Raw genomic sequence first — 26,654 nt, 5'->3', positions numbered from 1 at the left:
CTCTCGAGTGCTCTGCTGCTACATCAAATCCCTAAAACAAATAATATATAGAATTACAGATGACTAACAGTGAATAACGGGGATCTTTTTCACCAGGGCACTGGGAGTGACATCAAATAGACGAGAAGAGCGAAGCTTGAGTTGTCTGTGATGTCACTCAGAACCCAGAGGTGAACAATAGCCCCGTTAGTTACTCTCACCCATCACTTTCAAGAGCTCTGAAAGGGTGGAGAAGTCTTGGGTCGGCCATACAGAACATGGGCTCACCCACCGCTGCCCCCTGCTCAGTTATACCCAGGGTGCTGCCACCCCCCCCCCCCCTTCTGGCTGCCGCCCCCCTATCACTCCTCAAATGAAGACAATTAATACCCAGCATCCTGCCATCCCCCCCACACCACCCAACCATTACCTCTGCACCTGCTGTCCTCCCAACCCACCTCTGCAGCCTCCCTTCCCCTGCCCTCCAGACCGTGCCCTCTGCTCTCCATCGGAGCAGAGAGCCGGCGCCTCTCTGACCGACTCAAGACCCCCCGTCAGCATTGACGGACATCTCCTCCATGATATGGCGCTTTCCAAGTGTCATATCACTACAACATATAATCTGAGGCTAGTGAACACTTGGGTTTTTTCATGGCAATTTTCCTGTGCTGTCTTGCTACCATGGGATACGTGACCTTTGCCCTGTAGTAATAGCTGCATGGAGGTGAGTTTATTAGTACAGTTGCTCTAAAAAATAGTTGTACCAGGCCACATTTGGGGACAGAAGCTCCTGACTTCGCTATCTTTCTAAGTTTGATTGCCAGGTCAGCCAAGTATGAAGTCTGCAGTAATCACTATTCTAATAATAAATTCACCCAAACTACTGAACGTGTTTACACCCACCCAAGCAAAGACACCTCCCTGAGTGGAGTTTTACTTTCAGGCCAGATTGGTGCAAATCTCTGGTCAGTTGATTTCCTGTAGCACAGTCCAAAAGTTGCTAAAGGACTTAAAATGGTAAAAGTAACTCTTTTGCTGGCCCCCGCCTATTCTGCTTCCTGCTTGACAGATGTGCCTGAAACTTGCCATGCTGAACCAAAATCAGGTGGACATGTGTTTGGAAAGATTTTAGCAAATTTATTGAATGCACGAAACAAAAAAACGCTTTTCAATTGAAAAACAGACCTAACCACAACACACATGTGCCACTGCCAACACACACTGATAGATACGGGTACATATGGATAGTTATTTATATAGGTATAGTTGCATGCATTCATAAACATTTATATAGGTATAGTTATATAAGACAGAAACATCCAATCAATTTAAAAGAGGACATAGAAGCACTTCTAGACTCTTACATTTCTCTGCCAGGTTTCCCTGGTACTCAAAATAGCACATAAAATATAAAAACATTGAAAAGGCCGCTCTTTCTATTTGCGAGGTATCTGCCATGTAACACTTCCTTGGCATGAATGGAGAGTGTCTGGCTGCATTTATTTTTATGAAAGGTGAATAGCAATTAATGGAATCCAGTCAGGAGTCTGTCGCCCGGGAGGGCGTGCGGCGGGGACGCCCCGCTACTGCCACAGAGATGGCAAATCACCCACTCCAGTCGAGTGAGCCTCTTCTGGCTTGATTTTCCAAATTGATTAATTACTGTTTGCACGAGGCATTTCTAATTTATGAGCAACTGCTTAATTTGGCAGCAGCTGGGGATCTGGAGCGGGCTGTGTCCAACAAACCTCCTCTGCTTGCAGCGCAAATGAGCGTTCAGATGGTGAGTCAAGCTCGCGGCGGAATGTATACACATATTTATATCCCCATCGTGGAAACTGCTATCGACTCCATCTGCTATAGTTTCCACCAGAATTTAATGCAAAAACTAAGGACTCGATTCACATAGCCCTTTTTTGCTGTAAACCTACGTTACATCATCAGGTGTGCACAACTGATGCGTAGACGATGTAAAAGCGTTTACTGTGTACTTGTACGGCACAAGTGCATAACTTAGGAGTAAACAAAGTCGGAGTGGGCAGCTCAAGGTATGGTTTGCCTTAAGAATTTGTAAACACCCACAAACTCGTGAGTTGGTTGGCATTCACAGCCTCCTCTACAATCCTTCCCATCATGGACACCATCAGAGTTTTACTCAAGGAAAGGACTGGAGTATATCCCGGTCCAGGGTCGGCAGCAGAACAGAAAACACCCACAGCTTGTGGGAGCCGGGGCAAGGGTATTCCCCACATAGAAAACATTTTCGCTGTCGCCTTAAATAACAAAAACAAAAAAAAGAGTAAATAAATCAGACATTGTGCATGTAATTTGAAAATGGGGAAATAGCAACTAAAAAAAATGCCATCTGGCTTTCTCCGGCCCTGTGACTACTGAAGCTTTCAAGCCCTACTATGGGGGGATGTATGTGAATTCACAAACTCTTACATGTCAGACCACCGCAATCCTTACCTTGAGCCGGCGACGAGACCTTGCAGAGACGATATGTACCAACTCCACTGTCTCTTTCCTCTTACGTGTAACGTATATCAACTGGACAAGAAAGAAGGCTGGGGTACGGAGTAGAAGGTCCTGTTAGAATCAGGTGAAATGTCCCTTCAGGGTGTGAGTGGTTGTATCCTAAAGAAAGAAAAACAAGGTCAGTAACCGAGGATACATAGGGCATCCCTGTGAAATACCACCTACCCCTAGACCCTAATAACTAGACTCTAATAACTACCTGAAAAATGTGGTGTAAGTGCAGAATAACACGTTGTGAGGTAATGAGGAGCAAAAAGATTGTCGCCTCACTCAGCGTGAAGGGTTCTACAGTAAAGAAAAGGAATGTGTTATAGTAAGTACCTATGTCGTATGTACACATACGCACAAACAACATTTAAATAATGAGACGGTAAGGCGAGAGTATTAACCTGGGTGTGAAAGGTGATCAGGTGAGCCCGGAATTCCGAGGCAAGACTCAGTTAACCTAAAAGTCTGGTGGTCTGAGGACCGCCAGACTCATGGTAGAGTGGCAGTGGCAGTCCACCACCGCCATTCCCTGGCAGTGGCGTGGCGGTAAGAGGGCACAATATGACCACCGTGGTCTCGCCAAGCATTATAGGAGTTTCCTCTCCGCCAGGGTTTTCATGACAGTTCCACCGCCATGAAAACCCTGGAAGAGAAGAAACAAAGAGGGCCCTACATGGCCCCTTTGTGCCTCTGCGCTCTGTGTATGCACACACGGGTGGCACAACATGTGCCCTCCTGTGTGCATGCACACCAGTTCTTGCACGTCATGGGCGTTACAGTCCATGCTGTGCAGGAACATTGTGAGGCGTTACCATTACGGTTTCTTTTTCAAAGGCACCGCTGCCTTTGAAAGGGCACAGCAGGGGGGAACCGCCACGCCGCCCGCCTACAAAAAACTTGTAATCGGGTGGGCGGGAGTGACTCTTGGCGGTGCGGGGGAGCAGCGGTTTCAGTTCAGAGGTCATAATCGGGCCCTGAGTGTTTCGCTCAGATGCTATGCATTCCGTGGTGCTCTTAGGAGTCCAATTAGAATAAGGAACAGGACCATCCAGCGAAAGCGCTCCAAGTGCGGCTCATAGGTGCATGTATGAGCGCTCCAAGCGCATTCAAAACAAAATGATAGATGAGTGCTCCCGCATGAGAGAACAAACGAAATAATAGTTGAGCGCTCCAGCAGAGAAAAACAAATGCCCAGAAAGCGCGTCCATCGCATAGAAAAGTAGTAAGATTTCAAATAAGCACTCCAAGCACCACAGAAAATAAACACACAGTTTAGCGCTCCAGCGCTAAGTCTTAAATACTCACAGTTTGCGCTCCAAGCGCATAGGGACGAAAATGTGGAAATATAGTTTAGTGTCCATTGCTATATCAAGGAAAGCTCAGAATGCGCGTCTAGCGCATGGCAGAAAATGTAGAAATACAAAGAAGTGCAACGAGCAGATGTAATCACATATCATAAGGATGCTGCGCTCTTCTAGTGCGTAGAGGGAGCATAGCTGCCGAGGAAATATGCGTCTTGATGAATGCCACTGAGGAAGCCAGTCTCAAGAAACAGAGTGGACGCTCTGTACACAAAGCCTTTGGAAGGGAGCTCCTTAAGTGCTCCTGGAATGTGACTACGTTGAATACTGAACGCAAGAAGAAGCAGCGTTGGGTTCTCTGACCCGGGTCTAAATACCATATGACCCGGATGTCTAGACCCAACTTGCCATGTCCTCACGTAACACCAAAAGTCAGAAGGGCTAGACGGCTGGCCGTGCAAGGATTCTGCCCACTTCCTCATCACACATAGTCGACTGGTAAGGAATGATACGTTATAATGTCAAGTTCCCGCTCTCAGTCATTCAACATTCGCTCTTCTGCGTGCGCTATAGCGTGTGTTATAGGGAACTTTAAATAGGGTAAAAGAGGTGTCGAGGGTCAGATCCAAAATATTACATTTACACAGATGCACAGGTGTGTGTATGGGTGTAAACTTACAAGTTTTCTTTGTGACTCTTGTCATGAATATAACACTTACATCTTATCTTGGTTGAGGCCCCAGTTGTTCAGTTGCAATGGTGTCCATCGATCCTCCTGAATCATAGAGATTATGGAAATTTGACTGTATGTGTTCAAAACAAAACAAAAACTGATTTTTCTGCTGATCACTTACTCTTCCAAAAACACTCATGGCACAGGTTGGTTCCAATACAGACCCATTTGCAGCTAGCCTACTGTAGGTTGCCTTATCAACATAGGACTTGTGCCCAGCGCTGGTTCAAAAGGGCTAGATTGAGGCCAGATTGTTGGATATCTGCATAAGATAAAGTTAAATACAATTAATCTAAATAACCATTTACAAAGTCTGTAGTAAACCAGAAAATATGGCATGGATCTGGCAATTAAAGACCAACATCTAACACTCCTGTTTTAGAGGCAGCAGCCTGATGGAAGGGTTTACCTTCCGATACTTGTTTTAGGGTCACTGCACTTTAAGGTGAGTTCCTTTAACATTAAGTCTTAGGTCTTACATAAATATATCTCTATCTAAAATGTTTACAAATGTTAATGTTTAACATTGCAAAACAAATGAAGTAGTCATCCCCATTTTGTGCAAGATTAAGCCATATAAAAAGTATTGATTGTGTTAATAACTACTTTAGCTAATTAAACCACGTCAGTTAGAATTTGGCCGCGTGGCAGAGAAACTATAACCCAGTGGATATCACGCGTTGCCAAACCCGCTGTTCCCCTGCCTCAATTATAGACGTCAGGGTTCCAACAGCGGAGAGAACTCCTCCCCCATGAGAAACCTTTGATTGGCGTCTCATCTGTGCCCCCTAGCTTGTAAATGTCAGAATGCATACCCTACTGCGGACGGGCCTTCTGACTAACATTCTTCCTGCCAGTGTCAGCCACAGCGCGGAATAAAACAGCAATTTCCACAATCACACATTGACAAAACTTTATGTACTTGATAGACATTTTTTTTTTTTTCTGCTTCTCGGAGAGTAGAAAAGAAAAAAAACATACTGAGCAGGCCGCTGTGACATGCCAGCCTGTCCGATGTGTATCTTAGTCAAAGGATTTTCTCTCCCAAAAGTCACCGCTGTTCATGCCGCCTCCGCTATCCCCCTCCACAGTAACAACTTTCACATTGATAGACTTTTTACAGTTATAAAACACTATATGCCAGCTTCTCTAACTCTTTATTCTTGGAGGTATGAATGTGTCTATAGGAAGAGTGGTGCGACCTCACTCAAACAAACCAGCTTACTACTCATTTTTAAGATGAGAAGAAAGTTGATCCCCGAGATAGGTAGGTGTGGCCTCTTCTGTGTTCATTTAACTCTTACTGTTACTGTTATGGTCCTTGTAGCCCCTCTATTTTCTCATTATTGAGTCTGTAATTAGAATTTCAAACATACATGTTCTGCATTTCTTAGAGGAATACAGAGAAGGTCTCCAACCTAGATTTCGAGACCTCTGCTTGTTCCTAAATGGAATGTAGGCTGCAAGCTTGACAAGGATCCGCCCCTTTAATCTCAGATAAGAGGAGTGTGTCCTTCATTTGCACCTTTCTGCAGAAAAGTCTCATTTTACGCCACTGATTTTCAAGCCTTGGGCCTTGATACGTGTGCTCTATCACATCTTAATTATGGCAACGCCCTCTGCTTATGGATCGCTAATCCACGATCTAGAAACTTCACCAGATGCACAAAATGCAAACATTTAGAAATCTGATCACATCTCTGTGACATAGCAGTTGCTGCACTGGTTGCCTGTGCAATAATGCATTCACTATCAACCTTATGCATAGTACACAATGCCTTTACAAGATAGGACATAACCTATGTGCTTGTAAAGCGTACCTTCCCACCTTGGAGCATCCTACCGCTCAGTAACAGATGTTTATTGTTAACTAGATCAGGGTACTCATTTTAATGACCTCAGAAGAGTAAGAGGGCGAGTGAACCAACTAGGATTCAAACCTATGGGATCTTGGACGCATTAGTCTACTGCGACCTTCCTTGAGCACCCTTTAGGGCACGGTTCTCCAAAGTCAGTCCTGGAGGGCCAGATCTTTACCATATCCTATTTAGATAAATGTAGTTATCTTAAAAATCTGGCATGGATCCTGGCCTCCAGGACTGACTTTAGAGAGCCCTGCTTTAGAGCACCGAGGTCAGGAGCAAAGTGATTACTATGTTTAGAAACGTCTGTTGTACCAAACAGCTTTCAGATAACTCGGACCCAAAATATGGAAGGATTCTGCATCCTATAGACAATCATTTGATGTTTTGTAGAGCAATGAAAAATAATATTTTCTGTTATCTGCACTTACCTTTAGCATGGTTAAGGCATGCCCAACACATCTACTACCTTAAACCTTGTGTCCAAATCCTCATGCAAAAATCCCAACCTCCCTAACATTTCTGACCAGTTTTAAAATGGCATATGAAATAAAATTTACCTTAAATATATATTTTTCAATTGGACAATTCAGTTTCAGTTTGTTATCAATGAAGTAAATTTGGTAAATATTTTCAGACATTTTTTTATCTTCTATATAATAGTAATATTTTAAAAATGAACGAAGCATTTCAGAAGAGCAAAAGTAATTATTTTATATTCGTAAGGGATAATATTTTGGAATAGTTGAAATAATCCTTAGTATTAAGCTTATTTTTTAAAATGAGGTGTTGCAAGTCAATCCTGCCAGACACTTTGTTAATTTGCATGCAAATATGAAAGAATCTAATTATTGATGGAGCAACTTTCAAACCTTTACAGGGAATGGAAATTGTTCAGACGATGAATAGTGACCCAGGACTTGCTGTTGGTAAGGAATGCCTTGGCTATTTTTTCTAGGGGTTAGCGTCGTTCCCCCAAAGTACAGCTGTGGAGATGGATGTAGGGTTTTTACTGTGGGGAAATGTGCAAAATTAGATTTGAGACACACTTTTTGATCTAAAATATACCCCTTACATTATTTATAATATTTTTATACATTTTTTAATCTGAAAACATTTTAATTCAAATGTAACTAGTCTTTTTCTAACAATATTGTGGAACTATATACAATAATTTACTAGATCCAGTGGCAGAATATTTTGGACTGGGAGCTTGTTACAGATCCAAGACATACACTTTTTCTCCTTATAGTTATCTAAATTGAAATATTAGGGTAAGTTATTAATACAGTGATTGTTTTTCTATACATTAATTGAATGGCATTTTTTCTCAATAAAAACTTCTAACACATTGCTTTGAACCAGTTTATTTTTCTACCAAAATACCTTCTTTGGAGGAAAGCTACATGTTGAGATTTAAGATGTGAAACGACTACTGCATGTCGGCATTACTATGACTTTTTGGGGGCCTTTAGTTATTGGTATTTCATGTGATATATTAATTTACTGACTTCACTTGCTAACATGGTATGTTATAATTTTCAGGACTCTTGCTAGATTTCCATGTGCATGGGTACTTTATGTACCCAACTCTAATGACTTAGGACTCAGGGAAGGGAGAGGGCTTCCAATCACTGTGTTGGTTCTCATAATCTCAGGGTATTGACAAAATGGCAATCATATGTGTGTTATATTGTCAACTTTATAAGATAGCAGAAAAAAATCTTTGTGTCCTTCCATGGTTCAGGTTACACTGCATTCAATGGGGTGGATTTCGAGGGCACCTTTCACGTGAACACCGCAACAGACGACGACTATGCCGGGTTTATATTTGGCTACCAGGACAGCTCTAGCTTCTATGTAGTGATGTGGAAGCAGACCGAGCAAACATACTGGCAGGCAAATCCCTTCAGAGCAGTTGCAGAACCCGGCATTCAGCTCAAGGTAAAGGTTTGCTGTGAAAATGTATATAAAGGAACATAAGAACGGTTGCATTGTTATTCACAGAGAATTACAAAGTACCAGAATAAACCCTCTTAGAACAGGTCTAGGAATGCACATGTCCTGTCTCTTTGCTTACTTATCAAAAGTGCTCTAACTGGCATTAAAGACCTTCTTTTCACAACTCCAAAGCTTTTAGTGTATTTATAATCCACTAGCCAATTAGAAGAATTTGACGGTCGTACATTTAATGTTGCTTACCTCTTCTCAGATTACCCTTTGTCATGTCATACCACAGTTTCAGTTAAGTTGACATTTCTTAAACAGTATATTTTCTAAACCTCAAAGTCGGATGATAGCTCATTTTAATTGTTAAGTGCCAGAGCTCTCTTAACCCCGACAGTCCCAGAGAGCATGTTTTTCCCAAACCTCACACATATAGAGAGATGCACCTTTTGTGCATCTAGCAGGACCCCATAGACCCTTTACTGAGCTATAAGTGAATCTCATTGTCCCTACAGCACTTCTCTGAAGTACACATTAAAATCTCTGCTGAGGTGTCTGATTTCCAAGGATTCCATATTCACCGCCTTTGAGGGTGCAACATAAAAACTCGACTGAGGCGTCTGTGTGTTCCCCTTCTGTAGGATTCCTGTAGATTCACTACTGAGGTTTCTCTTCTAATTAAATGCCCTCCCTTCTCCACCTTTGCGTGCCTCCAAAGAGCCACCACTGTGGCACATACAGTTCTTGCCACTACCACGCCACTGTGAACCCCACAGTGAGGAATTATGTTTTTATGAGTTGGGTATTATACATCAGTCTCTTTGATGTGTGACCTCCACATCTGTTTGTCTTGTTTTTCTATATTCTTGAAAAGGCTGTCAAGTCTACGACAGGCCCTGGTGAGTATCTCCGGAACTCTCTTTGGCACACCGGAGACACCTCCAACCAGGTGAAACTGCTATGGAAAGACCCAAGGAACGTGGGCTGGAAGGATAAGACATCCTATCGGTGGTTCCTGCAGCACAGACCACAAGTTGGATATATAAGGTAGGAGATGAAGAAGCTGCTCTTTCACATCATTGGGGCCCTCATTCTTGACACCAAGTCAGACTTGGGCAATACAAATCTTAGTTTATGATTGCAAAACTACTTTCTAATTTCGAAAACACAATTTCACACTCCGAAATCAATTTCGTCACATAGATATTTCTTAGGGAGTAAATCTACAGCCTGATGTATGTACGGTTGCGAATAGTGGGTGACAATTGCGTACCAACATCTTGAAACCTCCCTGTCATTTGGCTGCTGCAAATTATGTACCAATAAGTTGGATCACAAAATGTCCATTGGGGAAGGTCTTAAAATGACCTGTATAAGGAATATTAATCAGGGAGTTTGCTGTTTGCCATCCCATGCGACGGGCTAGGAACATAGGGATGGTGGCCTGCAATAGTCAGAAGACCTCCTGACCTGCATTCACATTCTCAAACAGGAAACGTTTTTTAAAGCAGCCTGTGTCCATTAGAGGAAGATTTTCTGCTCCAAACAAAATGTTGGGGCAAGCAGTTGTCCCTTGGGGCACTTTCTTCTCCCTCTGAAGCCACATGAGTTGCTTCTTAATGGAGAAACTCTCCCCTAGAGACCACCTAACGTGGGAGTTGGTCTCTAGTGAATGGTTTGCGAACACAGTTGCATTCTCAACTCGATTCATGTCTTTGTGAATCACATTCCGACTTGAAAAGGGGTTTAATAACTAATATGAAAAAGTACTGCAATTGCAAACCCTGCGAGTTTGTGAATAACAACGTGCGCAACTGAAAAATGGTTGTGTACTTCAGGACTTAGCCCTGTGGGTGAGGAGTGCATGTTCCAGGGCAGGAATGTCCTGAAGTCTGTGCACATCCACAGCTGATCACTTTTGTTGCTATTCACAACTCATTTTTTCAACCACTTGCTCACTAGAATTGATCAAATATTTACTCCCGTCAATGGAAGCTGTAAACCCCTTTCTCTGGTAGAAGGGGTAAGGGAACACTACACAAAAATGATGAAATATTTTCTCTCTGGAGAGTGTGAAAATACACAAGGGAAACTCCAGCATGTAAAAAAAAAAAAAAAAAGAATGAACAAAACATTTCCAGGATTATACCCAGAAAGCTGTGACTGGCATACAAAGCCGTACATATGTGGGCGTAGATTTACTCATGTCTTTCAGAAGATGAGTTGTAACAAGATGTTCTGTACAGAGGTACTTGACTCCTGTTTCTATGGGGACTTGGTTTGTCGTGAGCTGCTCTTCACAATATGTGCGTGAAACGCGGGTTGCTGCCGTATGCGAAACTGCTTTTGATGGCTCTTTTTAGGTTATGGGACACTCCATGGGTTTATTGTGTCGCACTTTGATTTTGTATATTTTAAAAATTCCTATCATTTTGTTGAGGAAAGGGGCTCTGTTCTAGGTGAGTGAGTTGCCTTGATGATGTTGTTGTTGTTCTGTGTGGTTGCAGTTTTCTCATTCATTTCAGGTAGTTTATCGTTTGGTTGACTGCCCTGCCCATCACTAATTCACCTGTTGGTCTGCCCGCATACAGACACTAAGGCTCGAGTCAGGTTTGGTAACAAAAGAGAAGTCACTGCTCTACTTAGTATTGGGCGGGGAGTTCGCCAGGGGTGCGTTTTAGCCCCACTCTTTTTTCATTTGTATGTTACCAATCTCAGTAGGGAGCTTAGTAAGTGCACCCCAGATGTGCCGATGGTGAGCAGTTCCCCCATTCCAGCATTATTGTACGCAGATGACGCAGTGTTAATTGCTCATACCCCCAAAGCTTTGCTTCATCTAGTGCATTCCGTTGTCAATTTTATGGCCAGGCAGGATTTATTAACTAATTTTAAGTCTTTTATAATGACCTGTGGTCCTAAGCCTATGCGATCCTTAACTATTACGGTGGATAACTGTTATTAAGCACTAGTTCCTTGTCTTACCGGAATGTTAATCTCTGCTCGTCTGGGACATGGTCTGCGCATATCGTACAAAGTAGGACCAAGTTCTCCAGGGCTGTTGCCCCCCTGCTAAGTCTTCCATCAACCAAAGGAGAGAGGGGTCTTACATCCCTTTTGCAAATATATTCGCACAATATGTTCCTATAGCAACTTATGGGGCACGCATATGGGACTTGGGTGACTTGACCACCCTCCAAATGGAAAAAAATAGTTTCCGTAGGAGTGTATCGTCAGCCCCCGCGTCAACCTCCAGCTTTATTTGCCAAATGAACTAGGATTAGACTTTCTGAACGATTTTATTGTAGCCGGTCAATTCTCTTGTGGCTATCTACCTGGAGCTCAGAAGAAGCAAAATTATCTAGCGAGATAGCTGTGAACTGTTTGGCATGTGATAAGGGTCTTTTTATCCCCCTGAAGAGCGTACGTTAAGGAAGTCATTGGATTAGCTGATATGTTTTTAGACAGAACGCCGCGGGCAGAAAGCAAGTGCAAGTCTTGCTGCTATAGTGATCTAAAGAAGATAAGTTTAGGGCTGAAAGACACAAATCAAGTGCTAAGCATTATTTATATCTTAATCCCAGGGCCATTTCTATCAACTATTTGCAGAATACTAATAAGGGTATAGTAAAATATTTTCTTTGTTTTCCGTCAGGACACCAACCTCACCTCGACTCTAGAGAATGCCCATGTAACTTGCAAAAACAAACTATGGTACATTTTCTCCCATTTGTGTGAATATTCTAAAATGTATACCAAAAAAATCCTCATACCATTTTTAAGGCTTCAGAATCTACGGCTTTGCATGTAAGCATATCATTTTTTTACTTGCATTACCAGATGACGAAACACGTGAATCTTTTCTTAAAGCTCCAGTCCGCTCTAGGAGGTCGATGCTTTTAGATTAATTTTTAGTAGAGTGATGAATTAGTACCAGTCTCTGTTTTAATTTCGGTTTTGTTCATCCCAGCCAGCTTTGTTTAGCTTGCTGGTTATCAATTTCCCAAACCTGATGATTTTATGTATTTTATTTGCGTGTTTTTAATAATTTGCGTGTATTTAATTGATATTTTGCTCATATCCTGCATGCTTTTATGGCTGTTCGCAGCCAAATAAAGAGAATTCCGATTCTGCATGGCCTACATTCCCCTTGCATTTGGAAAGCTCATTTTTACATATTAAAGGCGCCTGCATACCAAGATGTGGTTTTTCTTTTTGTTACGTTCAGCGTTTCTAGTGCAAATTCAGTTTTATATTGGTTATTCTTTGTGAAAGGCTATTAAGTTCTCTTCCTTCTGCTCCTCCTTTGGGATTTGTAGTTTAGTTTACATTGTTTTGTCTTCTGTTACTCTAAGTTTGATGCCGGTGACTGGCTATTTTGAGTTGTCCATTTCCCAGTGTTTTAATGTTGATATTTAAAGGGATAAGCATGTGGTCAGACCAGTTTAGAATTTGGCCATGGTTAGTTTGTTTTGTTATTATACAGTCCAAGGTTATTTTTAAGAAAAAAAGTATACTTGTCCTGTAGGTAAAAACAAAGGGTGCAACACAGTAGATATTGGATGTGCTCTCTCCCACCCCCCACAAAAACTAAATTTGAATAGTGTCCTCCACAAAGAAATCTCAAAGGGACAGAGACTAGACATCCTCCCATTACTAGAAAGGACGAAACAAAAGAACTTGCATTGGAAAACCATGATGCAGTAGTTGATGGGGGGACATTACAAATACTAGGCCAGGGAGAATATTAAATTACGCCTGCGAAAATTATCCAAATCTCACATTACGCAATTTCACATCATTTTTTGTGTTCAGCAAGCCATTTTCTGCACAAATTAGCTTGCCGAACGCAAAAAATGATGTGAATTTGCGTAATGTGAGATTTGGAGAATTTTCGCAGGCATAATTTTCTGCCCAAAACCAATCTTCTGAGAGAAACTAAGTAAAGTAAAAAAATTGCATTGTACAAATGTAAGTAAAGAAAAATGAGGCAATGTCAAAATTTATAGAAACAGGGAGATGCTCAGCCCTGGCTGAGCGAGGAAGAAATGGATCATTTTGTTGTAACTGTAGTATATTTACTTACACATGATCCCTGCTTGAGAACTAATTGTAATTGTCACTTTTGTACGTTTCAGAGCAAGGTTCTTTGAAGGTACTGAAGTGGTGGCGGACACAGGCGTGATCCTAGACACCACAATGCGCGGAGGACGACTGGGAGTTTTCTGCTTCTCCCAAGAGAATATTATCTGGTCCAACTTAAGATACCGCTGTAATGGTGAGTTTTGAGATTCTACTTCAAAGACATTTCCTTGGGATCTTTGAGAGCAGAAAAAATCCCTTCGGTGTGTTGTGTGGGAAAGGAAACCTTTGGCTATTTGTTTACAGGCATAATTTCCCCTTTTTGTTTTGCTGGAGACAGAACTGTAACCAGTAGGGGCTTTCAGTCTCTACCTTGCTAACTAGGGGGTAGCTTTCTAGTCTATTTCATTTCCCTGCTCCCAACTCAATGGATTGCGTCTTTCGCCTTGTATTCGAATGCCATCAGGTGAGCGATGCGAGTAAGCGCTACTCATTCTAGATGCGGTCTCTTCTATTCATCTATCTCTCCACCCGTTTAAGCCCTTCATGCATGCATCCATCCTTTCGTCATTCCAACCTTTCATAATTTGTCTTCCATCCTTCCTTCCAATCATTCATCCATCCCTTTACCTATCCATCATCTATTCTTTATTATCCATCCATCAGTTCACCCTCCTTTTATCAATCCATCCTTTAACCCCTTCTATTCGGCTGTACATTAATCTATCCACCTATTCATGTAAGCTTTCAGCATTCCAGCCACCTTCTTTCACCCACCTATGCAAATGTTGTTTTACCCATGCATAAATCATTTTGACTCTTCCTTCTCACAATGTCTTCATTATTTTCATATGTCCTTCTTTCATTCTTCCTTCCAGCTTTATTTCCCTATTTTTCTCTTCATTTCCTTATTGTGAGTAACTTTACACCCATGACCTCTTATCATTTTCCCTAACTTTTGTTTTTTAAAAGCTTTCATCTGCAGAGCTACAGACTGGACAGATTCATAAATAACTATAAGTCAGTATCACCCTAGCTTAAGCTGTGAAAGCGAGGATTTCTCGAGTGGTTTTCTGTCTTTATTTTAGGTTAATTACAGTAGCCATTTTCAATTTTTTTCACACCAAAAAAATCAGTTTTTATACATTTTGGCTCCACATAATGTTGCCAGAGAGAGTTTTCCAGTGTTTGAAAAGTTCATCCACCACTGGATCATCTCTAACATTAGGTGTTAAACAAAGCAGTTTTACATGCTTATTTTTGATGAGGCATTTCTTTGATGTAGTATTTCTATGTAAGATAACTTGGTAAGTTAATAGTTTTAACCTATTGCTGCCTGGCCTGCATCGCGCAGGGAACAAAAGGCCTGCCAAGGCGGCAAGCCCAGCATGCATGACCCGATCGGCGTGCGGAGTAAAGCTTCAGCTTGGCTGCATCCCGACCATAATAGGAAGGCCTGCTAGAACGCAATGCCCAGCGGGCATGGCTACCACACTCAAATGCAAAACGAAGTCCTGATTGGGTGCCAAGTCCAGCTGGCATGGCCACCACACACAAATTAAAGGTTTTCCCGAGCAACAAGCCCGGCAAACATGGCCACGGCACCTCTGCTAAAAAAATAGATTATCTCCACGGGCACCAAGTTCAGCAGACCTCTCCCCAGTAGGGGTGGGGAGCAAAGTGCCAGCTCGCCCCCACCCTAATCTTACAAATACTCATGCCAAACCTGGGAGGCACGGCCACTCCACCCCGTCAAAATACAGAACGTCTGCTGGGGCACCCATATTTTTTCTTCTTTTTTTATTACGGTTCAATAAACTTATCAGCCAACGTAAGCATGACAAATTTCAAGCAATTGTATATCAGACAGCTTCTGGCATACAGCATGACATTATATATAGATATTTTAATCATTGAAGACCATTGCCTCTACCACCAGTGAGCATCTAGGTCTCTCTATATTCTCAGTTCGCTTCTAAAGGATCTATCAATTCAGTCCGGTCCCCCTCACTACATAGACTGATTGTTTCCTCGTTTTGCCTTATTCATTGTGACTCTTGAAATTTTCACCACATGGCCCAGATCGTGTCAAATTTCCTGCGGCAGACTCCCGCCTTATAAGATATAAAGATATCCATCACATCAGGTCTAAAGATGATGGCCATTAAAGAACAGGACAACAATTTTAGAATATACAGAACAGCATTCTAAATAGCCACCTGCAGCTATTGGTTTTGCGAATGCTTAACCTCCAACCGTACTAGCCCTGGCAAAGGTATGGGGGGCAACACTGCGATTGTACAAGCATTTCCAAAGCCAATATGGCAAGTGAGTTTGCCAACGTTTGTTCAAAAAGATGTTGCTGCCAATCGTCATTAAATTATATTAAGCTGTATGTTGAATAAGTTAACAGATTGTAGGACAGTAGTTCACTGAAGAGAAAAAAATAATGATTTCTCTGTATTGATTATTGCTTTGGGCATCCAAACCAGCCTGCTGACTGGAAGCCTGATGTAGTAAAAACACTTTTGGTGAAGATCATGTAATCACCCCATTTGAGTAATTTGGTTAAAAGAGGTAGAAATGAAGGAAGAATGCCAATTTAAAAAAAATATATATATATGGATAACTGAGGCAGGCGTCAATGAGGTACAGAATGGAATGTAAACAGTGTGATTTTGAGAGGCAATTCTTCCATGTAGCATTTGATATCAAGAAACAGTACATTTTGTCATTTCCTACAGATAAAATAGAGAAAAACAGAGAAAAGAGTTATGAATGTTTTACAGAAACTTTAAAGCATTGGTGTAACTGGTCGATGAGGCAGAATCTTCCTGGCTCACGTTACCGTAGGCAACCTATTAAAAGGACACAGCATGCACATCACTAGCATATGGACAGAGTTAGAACAATGATAAGGCTCTATAGGTTATCAATCGGGGATGTTAGGGGTGTCTTTTAATGTTAAGATCTCCAGCGGTTCTATTAAAAATAGTATCTCCTGCACATAAAACACTCAGAGCCTCACTTATTCCCAGAGCGCAGTTCAGGTTAAGGAAAAACTGTAATTTAGGAAACGTACAGTTCTTATCTGGCCAGTGGATCGATCCCTTTGTGGTCGCTACCTGCTCTTCTCATTGAGAATTCCTTGTTGCTTAGGATAGATCCGGATAGCTAATGCCCTGGTGTACATTTACTATTGTCAATCCTTTGTCTAATATTTCCAAGTGCAGTCGTAGGGTGGAAAAAAAAGCTACATCCTGGTCAAACTTTGAAAGCCGTCTGCAGTCCCCTTGACTATACTGGCAGGATCCGGATATGTATTATTAAATAAACTATCTTTTTTTTCCTTTTTTCCCCTAGATACAATTCCAGATGACTATGACAGTTATGTAATCAAGCAAAGCCAGCTCAATGCATGAGCACATTCCCCCAGGAAGCTGAGCAAGAAGCCTACTTCATGCAGCCTTTCCTAGGACACTACTAACCGACCCTTCAAAAGGGTTCATTATTACAATACTCAAGGTCTCTTTTCTTAGCTCAGTGACGAGTATTTCTGTGGACCAATCACATTTGCAAAACCTGGAAATCTGTGCATTACCTAAAACTCCTGCAAGAGGTGAACCTTTACCATTGGGAATGATTGCATCATATCATGGCTGTCAATATTAGGAAATCCCTATAGAGAATGAACCTGCAGTATGGCCAGGGCCGCAAAAACTATAGAGTAATCCAGGACCATATTGAGCGGCAAGATTGACTCGATGTGTCGAGAAGAGGCAAATCATGGGGCAAGAAAAGGCAGATTATGCAGAACATTGAGAGAATAAAGGAATATTATGTGTCATCTAGGTAGCTTGACATTTTAACAAAAGGTTCCCAGTGCTGAAGAAATACTTACATTTCTCAAGAAATTCAACAAATGTTCTCCAAATGTTGGCCACCAGCAATTTATTGGTTTGTCTTGCATGGGAGCACAGCAAGACCATTTTCTAAACACTGTCCTTTCTGCTTCCCTTTGAGAAATAGAGTGTGTAAAACGTATACATTATTGCACTAGTGCGCTCAGTGGAAAAAAAATGTGTGACACGGTCAATGCTTATAATAAAGCTCTGCTTGATTTATGTGGAATATCTAGGTCTTGAGGTCTTGTTCTAAAACTACTCTTCAATTTCACTTTCACCATATATTCATGTTACAGAGCCTCTGAAGCCCATTTTTCATTAAGGAAAAGCCCCCTTCAGAACAATATTTTACATTTCAGAATTATTGGGTAAGGATTTCACTAGGAGGTGTGTTAGAAATTAAGGCATCAGACCTTAAAACAAGTGAAACGTGGGATTCTTCTAATGTTTGAGAAGTCTCTTGGCTTAACTGATGACCTGAGACCAGTGTCTATAATGTAAACATGAATTTCATGAAAAGAAATTGTTTGTTGCACCTTATTTAAAGTAGGTACATTTGGGTACTTTATCAGGTTTAACCAATATGAGCAACAATATCACATCCTAACCGTCTTATTACAACGATCACTCGATGAGACGTGGCAAGTTAACTTTTGCAAAGTGTCAGATATAGCATTGCACAGCGTGTCTAGCAGTTTGAATAACATTCCATCTGGTTGAGTTAAAACCAAAACATTATTTGTTGAAATGTACAATTGTGCAGCAGATAATACATAAGGAAGCAAGTGTGGTAGGTTGATATTTATACATAAAAGCGTGTTTTTCCTTTTAGCTCTGAATATACCCATATTGAATTTTCACCCTTAGTTCAAGATAAAACCATGTCACAGGTTTCATTTTCCACTAATTATATAAAATGTCTTGATGTAGATTACTCCAGACAGAGGTCATTGCAATGTTGGGAAAAACACAAAGGCATATATAAATACAAGCCAACATTTGGGTGCAGATGTACTTGTAGCAAAAGGAATACATTGCTAAAGTGAGAGGAAACTCAACCTAAAAAGGGATGGAAGATAGCTCCCTTGCCTGCTGCAGATCACAGACATCCATCACTGGGATTGCAAAAGAATGGTTGGTGCATTCAGAGGCAACATTCCAAGACACCATGAGTGATGAGAGAACCAGTGTTTAGACAACGAGGCCTATATTAGTGTTTTTTTAAGTAGAATAACTACACACATTAATGATACAGTTAATTTTCCTTGCAGCAATTTCCATATTAGCAAGATCACATTTCTGTTAAATGAACATTTAGGAATCGGAGTCTATAAAAAGCGGGTAAAATTAGACACACTCTGCGTGTTCTCGCTTACATAAGATAGTCATGGTTAATATATAAAAATCTTCAGAAATCAATTTACAGAGACTAATAGCATTGAAACTTTAATAAAGCAATACAGTACAGAGAATAGATCAGAAATACTTTATCTTCCATTTCCTAAAAATATCATCAGCTTTTTCTGCGCAGTGCAATCGAACGCCACCTGGTAAACGCTTTCATCACTGCTTTACATTGTGCATACACCCTCTTGTTTTAAGGGCATCCGCTCAGTCCATAGTGGCCTTGTTAGACTGAACCACTGCCCAATATCATCCTGTTTATAATACCCTCTTACGACATCTTTAGGAATATGCACCCTTGACTCTGTTAAATTGCTGCCACCAGAGGGAGAGTGGTTTAGACTCTTGGCCTTGATATCCAACTCCCTCATTTTTACCTCATGCTCCATGGCCAATCTTTGTCTTTCCATCTCCATTTGAAGTTTTGCCATCTCCACCTCATGTGCGCGTGCAGCACTCCTGTCGGCCATCTCCTCTGGCGACAGGCCTCTGCCAGGCTCAGGAACACCTTCTGGGGGTATCACCTCTCTTGCATTCTCTGGGAACTTTGATTCGTGCCAGTCCCTCAGCGCCTTTATGTACTGATCCTTGGTGGTCAATCCACTTTCTTTAATTCTGTACTTGGAGAGGTATCCTTTCAAGACTTCATTAGTGCACTTTCTCAGTGCCTCTTGTTCCCAATCTATGTCATCAATCCCAGAGAGTATGGAGGACACTCCGCCTCCACTGACTGAGCTAGGCATGGTTTCTACAAGTGGAGATTCTTCAGCAAAACAAAATTCAACCTGTGGCTGCGTTATAGGTCTGCTCTCGCTACGTGGTGATCAATAATTCACTGTATGTAAATCACAAATGCAAATCCGAAATCCTCACCGCTGCCACCAATGTTAGAATGGGGAACCCCTGGTTGGCACAGGTAGGTACTTGTGACAAGCAGTGGTCCCTTCTTCTATTCAGGGCGAGAGAATTACCCCTTCAGAACAACCCCTGCTCACTCTATAGGTAGTGTGGCGCGAGCAGTCAGGGCTAAACCTCAGGGCGTTACGTCAGTTAAGCATTTATGAGCACACACAGTAAATCACCAGATCCCCCACAAATGGACGCCAGGCCTAAGTTGTATCAAAAATACGTATACTTTATGTAAAAGGTTCTTTGTTATGCAGACTTAGTACAAGACCATAAATAACGTTTGGGAAAGGGGAGCCACAAGATGACAATTCGGCACAGTTCTCTTTTGTTGGTAAGTTCTTTGTTACGGGCGCTCCGTACCGCTCTCTTGGATCTGTCCAGCCACGGTGAAACGCCGTGCGCCCAGGGTACAGAGATACGGGGATATCAGAACGTTGCGGACCCCGAGTCCGATAGAGTGTTCACTGTACCTTGGTTCGTGCGGCGGGTTGGACGCATCTTCGGTGGGGGTGCAGCTTTGGCACCTGGAGGGACTCCGGATCTGGAATCAGCGGGCGGCTTTCGGACGACAGGCGCGGCCCAGGGCCTCCGACACGGACGGTGCGGGAGGTCACCTCTGGGGGCGACGCGGTCTGAATCTTGCGGGGAGGCGAAGCGGGGCGGCCGGATCAGTTACGACGTACGGGCGGCCGTCCGGGGCTTTGAACTCGCGGTCCGAGCAGAAATCCGGCGGGAGGGCGAGAGGGCACCAAGCCCACTCCAGCAGCAGGCGGGTGACAGGGAAGCAGGGCGGCCAGACCCGAGGGGTCAAGAGCGACTCAGGTAGAGCGGGGCTCTCGGCGAGTGGAGGCGGCCAGGCTTCTGGGTGTCACGGCCCTTGGAGGGGGGGCAGGTGCGCAGAGCACTCCGGCGGGAGAAAGCACACAGCTCGATTCACAGACGAGCGGAGGCACGGTGAACCCACTGGTCCTGGGGTTCAGTTCAGGGGGCAAGCTCAATCAAGCCCTTGGAGATTGCTGTGAGCACAAGTCTTTGAGTCAATAAATAAAGCAAGTCTTTTGCAGGTTTTTTCTCTCCTTTGGCAGCGAGGCAACCACTGCAGGCAAGTCCTCCAGACTTTGGGAACAGCGTTTCCCCCTTCAGCTTCAGGTTCCTCCTCCTCAGGCAGAGCGTTCTTCTTGGTCACGAGCAGGATCTGATTTCTTAGGAGCAGGGCTCCTTCTTTTAAAGCGCAAATCCTTTGTTCTTTGTCGCCAGGGGGTCTGGGCCTGGCTCAGTCCAGTTTTGGAGCACTTTGTTGTGGTGACTCTGCTCTTTCTTTTCAGCAGCAGGGCAGAGACATCAGCCGCTCCACAGGGGGCGGAGCCGGCTTTGTGCTGGCAGAGCACAGGTCTATTCAAGAGTCAAGGTGTACTCCTCCCACCCATCCTGGTGTAATCTTTCTACCCACCACCTGACAGCCAACCTGTCTCCTGGAATTCCCCAGCCCTGCTCCTCTTGTTACTAGGCAGAACACACACACAGCGCAGAGGCGGACTGGATGGCCAGATCAGTAAATACTAACTTTCTAAAAGTAGTATTTACAAACACAGGATATTAAAATAAACTTTACTAAAAGAAGTATTTTATTATTCTGAGTTCAGAGATACTAAACATGACTTTCTACCATGCTCTATGAGTCCACTGGGATCACAGCGTGTAGCAATCCCAGCAGCCCATTCTGGCCTATGGAGAGCAGGTAGCCTTCACTAGTGAAAAACGAAAAGGGCTGTAATTCACTAGTAAGACATGCCACACACATCAGGGCATTTCCTACCTTATGCCTACAATGCACCCTGCCCTTGGGCCTACCAGAGGGGTGGCTAACATGCAGTTAAGGGAAGGTTTAGGGACTGGCAAGTGGGTGCACTTGCTTAGCCAGCGCGACAGTACCTGACTGCGCGCAGGTTCTGCAGTGGCAGATCCTAGACACATTTTACTAGGCCGCTTCTGTGGTTGGCACAACCAGTGCTGCAGCCCACTAGCGGCATTTGTATTTACAAGCCCTGGCACTCCTGGTGCGCTTCACTAGGGGCTGACAGTAAACCAAATAAACCAATCGTGGAAGTCAATTCACATAATACATTTTACCATAGGGAGCACTGGCCCCGTGGCACTGGATGGCAGTGGCACAGGGCCCTGAGCAGCTAACACCAGCACAAAAATACATTGAGGCACAAACAAAAATGGAAGGGTGACCCACGCCAACGGTGCCAGGTCTAACAGGCCTCATATAACACTATAAAAGAAGGTCAGAACGATGGAGCGTAAAGAGGAGGTCTAGGCGACGATAAGAAAATGTCATAACTGCTGGAGGGGCGGATCTATTGACCAGCAGGCAGGTATCCCCCCTTCTGGACACTGTACCCTGAAAACCTGCCTTACCAAAGATGATGCAGGTATTTGAGGAATGGCGAGGCGTCCATGTCTAGAGGACTAAGGAGGTATTGGCGATAAACAACTTGGCATCCCAAATGCCACGCCATAACAATGCAGGTTTATGGTCAAGGTCAACTTGTAGTAGATGGAGAGCTACATAGAAGCGGCCAGTGCTGCTGACAAAGAGGGGAAGTCTTCTGCCTTAACTAGGCAGAATGTCAACACTCCATGGTGTGTGCTACCTTTGCTCTGGGCATGAAATGCAAGTGGGAGCTTTGCATACAGGCCATTTCTGTAGCATACATATATTGCCACATAGGAATGGCCCAGTGACCTAAGCTGACCAGTACAATTTAGTAACTAATGGCTAATATTATCAATCGTAGATGCTATACGGCATGGCTAAAAATCAGTGACGAAGCCGATAGGTCTCAAAGATGATGCTTGTTTGTCTTAGCTACCCCTCCCTTCATGATGGGAGCTGCTAAAGAAAGACTTAAGATGAACGTCTCTGGGGAAAATATAGCTGAGGTTTTCTCCCAGTGCGTGGAACACATCTGTTCTCTTTGTGGCAGGTGTCCTATTACCATCCACCTCCAAATAATGCCCTTCGTCTGTACAAGATAATTTGCGGGTTTACCTGAAGACTTTATCTTCTCAGGCACCGGCTTTTAAATGTTTTTGCTCTGGTTTGAAGCTATTGATGTTGCGTAAAAATGGGGGGGGGGGGTGCGTGGGGAGCACCGATGACAATAAAGTTGAGTTACCAATCAAATATAGCTGAAGAAGGTAATGTTCTTCGGTGTGCTGCTTAGTAATGTATCTGAAAAGACAAGGCGAAGATTACTGCATGACATCCCGCCCCTGCACCTTCACATGATGCATCATGACAGCCTGGCACACGCAAATGCGAGTGGGCGGTGCTAGGAGACCGGAGCTGACAAGAGAAATTGCTGCATTCAGAGCCTGCAGTAGGAATGATCTTGTGCAGAGATCAGTCGATGTGATAAAAAAAGGATCTGCATATTCATGGTAGAATCCTGGCAAGCGTGGGATGCAGAAGAAACGATGCCCTGGCCTTCTACAGCAGCCCGCGCCACCATCTGCTACCCACTGGCTTCACCCACTGCGCCTGCTAAGAACACTCATTTCCAGACACTCAGAGCTGAACACATTAAATTGCCTTTTCTTTAGTCAATCTGCAACATTTTTGTTGCTTTAATCTAAAGAATTATGCATTTCTACTGCATTTAGTACTGCACAAAGGACAGGTTATTTGGACACCAAGGTGCATATTTACTAATCGTCCACTCGGGGCAGGATTCTGCACTGCTTTGTGTGAAAAGGAGAGTGCAAATGCTCAATATTTACGAAGATATGGAACATTTCTGCTCTCTCCTTGCACTGGACATCGTTTGCAGCCTAGCACCAACGCAAGCACCCTTGCACCATACTGCAAAGGTGCTTCCATTTCTGCCAGGACTAAAAACAATCCTTAGAGGCATTTTCCTCCTCCTATATATGACGCAGAATGCCGCATAGAGAGAAGTAACGTGGAGAAAAAGATATTTCTCCTTGTTACGCCTCACTGTGGAAAGCGTAGCATTTTGACACTTTCGCAGATTTACTGGCTTTACAAAATCCGGGAATGCACCGAAATCAATGGGTGGTTGCATGGGAACATCCACGCTCCGAACTCATGGAATGCATCCCAGCATGAAATGTAGTGTAATGCAGCGCAAGCTGCTACATTGCGTTAGATTTCTTTATAAAGTCACGCAAGGCCGCGCAAATAGCCCCTTGCGTAGCTTTGTGAATATTACTGAAGCTTTCGCGTTGTTGTATTGCATTGCAAGGCCAGTGAAAAGGCTTGATCAATCAGGGGCCAACCCTGGCGACTCCAGGGCTTCATTCCAGTTCAGACACAGCAGTGCCTCATCTCAAATAGTTCCTTCCACCTCTGATGTAAAACATCATTGCAAATCCAATAGTTCATTCCACAGCTGGCACAGTGCATCATTCTGCCACCAATAGTATAGTCGACTTCTGGTGCAACATTCCAACTGCAATTGTTCAATCCAGTTGTGGCTCAAGGGTGTTAAATGCCAACTCCAGTGGTACACTCCACTTCAGACACATTGGTGCATAATCCCAGGGCCAATATTTAATTCTACTTCTGAGACTAGGTCTGGTGTTAGCGGAGATATTTAATTTTGCTAAAATTATTGATATAATACTCTTAGTCGCGGCTCGCATGACTCGCGGGGGGGGGGGGGTCGCACTCGGGATTTAAAAAATAAATAAATACAAACTTACTTTACTGGATCCCGCGTGGCCTCCACTTATGGCCGGTTCCATGCCCACATTTTCCTGCTGCAGGAAGCAGGCATCCTCCCTTCCCTAAGCCAAACACAATGCTGTAATTGCAGCGTTGTGATTGGTGCAGACAGTGCCCAGCCCGGCGCCTGTAGGGAGGCCATTTTCTCTATGTAAGGTGCATGCAGCCTACATAGAGAAAACTCAGAGTGCGCATGACTGCTTTGGTTGGCCCCAGAGGGTCGACCAAACAGTCAGGGCCCATAATATTGGGCAAGCCACTCCTCCTCGACCCACCCACCTGCCCCCAACCAGGCATACCATTCTGCTTTCTCGCAGCGCGAGAAGCAGAAACATGAAATGGTATTTAAAATACAATTTTATGTTTCTGCTTCTCGCACTCGCATCATAGGGGATTTCAGCATGCCCTCTTCACCCATTGATCTGTTGTCTCATTCTCAATTTTCTTCCGCTTACTTCAGCATACTAGCTGGGGCACCACTACGCAAATTGTGCCGTGTGATGCCCTAAAACTTTTAGTCAGTTTAAAAAAAAAAAATTTTTTAAATTTTTTTTTTAAACATCGGCAAGGGCCCAGTGGCTCCTGAAACATTCAAAAATCATGACACAACAAATTAAAAAATAAAACTTGACAAAGCCAAAATGCTTGCAGCCAACTCCAGACCTATTCACCTTACCAATGCCTTATTTTTGGCGTTGCACCACATCATTCAAACAATTGCATTTATATAGCTCTTACTACCCCTGAGGAGGCGTTGAAGCGCTTTTTCGGTGAGTAGCACTCCACTCCGGAACCTTAGTGAATTAGTATAGTGAAATATGAAAGGGATTTGAGTGGTGGATATGTTAGTCAGTTATTTGGATTGAGAAGAATAGTGGAGAGATAGAAGAGGGAAAAAGGTTTGCACTTGTATAGCGCTTGTTACCCCCGATGGGGTGTTGAAGCTCTTTTTAGGCTAGTAGCACGCTACTCCGGAACCCATAAAGGATTAGTAGTAAATTAGTACAGTGAAATATGAAAGTAATTTGAGTGGTGGATATGTTAGTCAGTTATTTGGATTGAGAACTTTAGTGGAAGAATAGAAGAGGGGAAAAGGTTTGCATTTATATAGCGCTTGCTACTACCCTTGTTGGGTGGTTCATTTCACGTCTGATATGGAAGTGCAGGAAACTGTTTTTTTCACATTGCACGGTTCCCTGAAAAACTGCTTTTTATATACCTCTGCACTTAAAAAAAACAACAAAAAAAACACCCAACTTTCTATCTATACAAAAATAAACATACACTATTGAATTTCAGTAGGTGAAAGCTATAAATGCTTTCCGGGGATGCCGCAGTTCTCCGAAAAGAAAAAATAAATACTGAAAGTGTGAATACAGCTGACAAAGCCCAATACCTTTAAATATATGAAGGGCGTCAAAGAACTAGCTGGTGCCATGCTAATATGAACCAAGTCATCAGCGCTATTTATTTATATAGATATTTTGACCTTGAAGCTGGCCTTGTTCTTGAAATGAATGGGCAGAACTAGCTATAAAAAGCATCCAAAAGCATTTCCCTCTTTAAACGATGATGACCTTTTAAGTAAACTGTCCTCCAAAGTGCCAGAAGGCACTGTATTATAAATTGTACAAATCTTGATGCAAGTCTGTGTCTGCACCAGCAAGTTATAAAATATATGTAACGGAAAAGAACACTGTAAACAAGCACTGCTTCCTGGAAAGACTACTATTTAAACCCTCAGAGAAATTATAAGTGTGGAAGATTAATAAAAGCATTGCAAGCATCACTTTTTGTTTTACTCAATGTGCAACACTAAGGGGCTGATTCTGATTAGGCTAGGAAGGCCTCCTAACGGCAACTGCTCCGTCCAAATCGGATCGGGAACGTGTCTTCCCAACCAAGGCCCAGGAAAGCATTCCCACCTAGGGACCGATTACGATGCGATTAGGAACACTGGCTCCCATTTAAGTCAATGGGAGTACAACCAAATCGTATCTGGAAGCATCCGGATGCATCGTACTCGGTCGGTTGGACTGTCCCGATCCGGTTCGGTTGGAAACCATTCCCAAACCCATTCAGTCGGGAAGCTTTCCAAACCGCATCAGAATAGGGCCCTATGTGTAGCACATATGCCCAGGTGTGTTTTTATAGCTAGCTGTGCCATAGGACTAAAGCTGACCTTCACTGGTGATACCCAAAATAACCTAATTTGAACTTTTTGGGGTTTAGGAGATATGTGATCCCATGCAG

The 26,654-nt window shown here is 43.1% G+C and overlaps 1 protein-coding gene across 1 annotated transcript in view; it reads left to right on the top strand.

Annotated features, from left to right (window-relative positions):
* COMP (cartilage oligomeric matrix protein) overlaps window positions 1–17,560 on the top strand; it is a 103,089-nt gene extending 85,529 nt beyond the window's left edge. The window contains exons 15-19 of the mRNA XM_085640005.1: window positions 7,282–7,330; window positions 8,149–8,345; window positions 9,223–9,395; window positions 13,484–13,623; window positions 16,791–17,560. Coding sequence (XP_085496131.1) covers window positions 7,282–7,330; window positions 8,149–8,345; window positions 9,223–9,395; window positions 13,484–13,623; window positions 16,791–16,849 — 618 coding nt within the window. The 3' untranslated portion in view covers window positions 16,850–17,560. The remainder of the gene's footprint in view (window positions 1–7,281; window positions 7,331–8,148; window positions 8,346–9,222; window positions 9,396–13,483; window positions 13,624–16,790) is intronic.
* The last annotated feature ends 9,094 nt before the right edge of the window (window positions 17,561–26,654 follow it).

The sequence above is a fragment of the Triturus cristatus genome, chromosome 12 (assembly GCF_964204655.1).
Source record: "Triturus cristatus chromosome 12, aTriCri1.1, whole genome shotgun sequence".
In the NCBI taxonomy this organism is placed as follows: domain Eukaryota; kingdom Metazoa; phylum Chordata; class Amphibia; order Caudata; family Salamandridae; genus Triturus; species Triturus cristatus.
The sequence above is the reverse complement of the archived record's forward strand: the minus strand, read 5'-3'. Positions and strand labels throughout refer to the sequence as shown.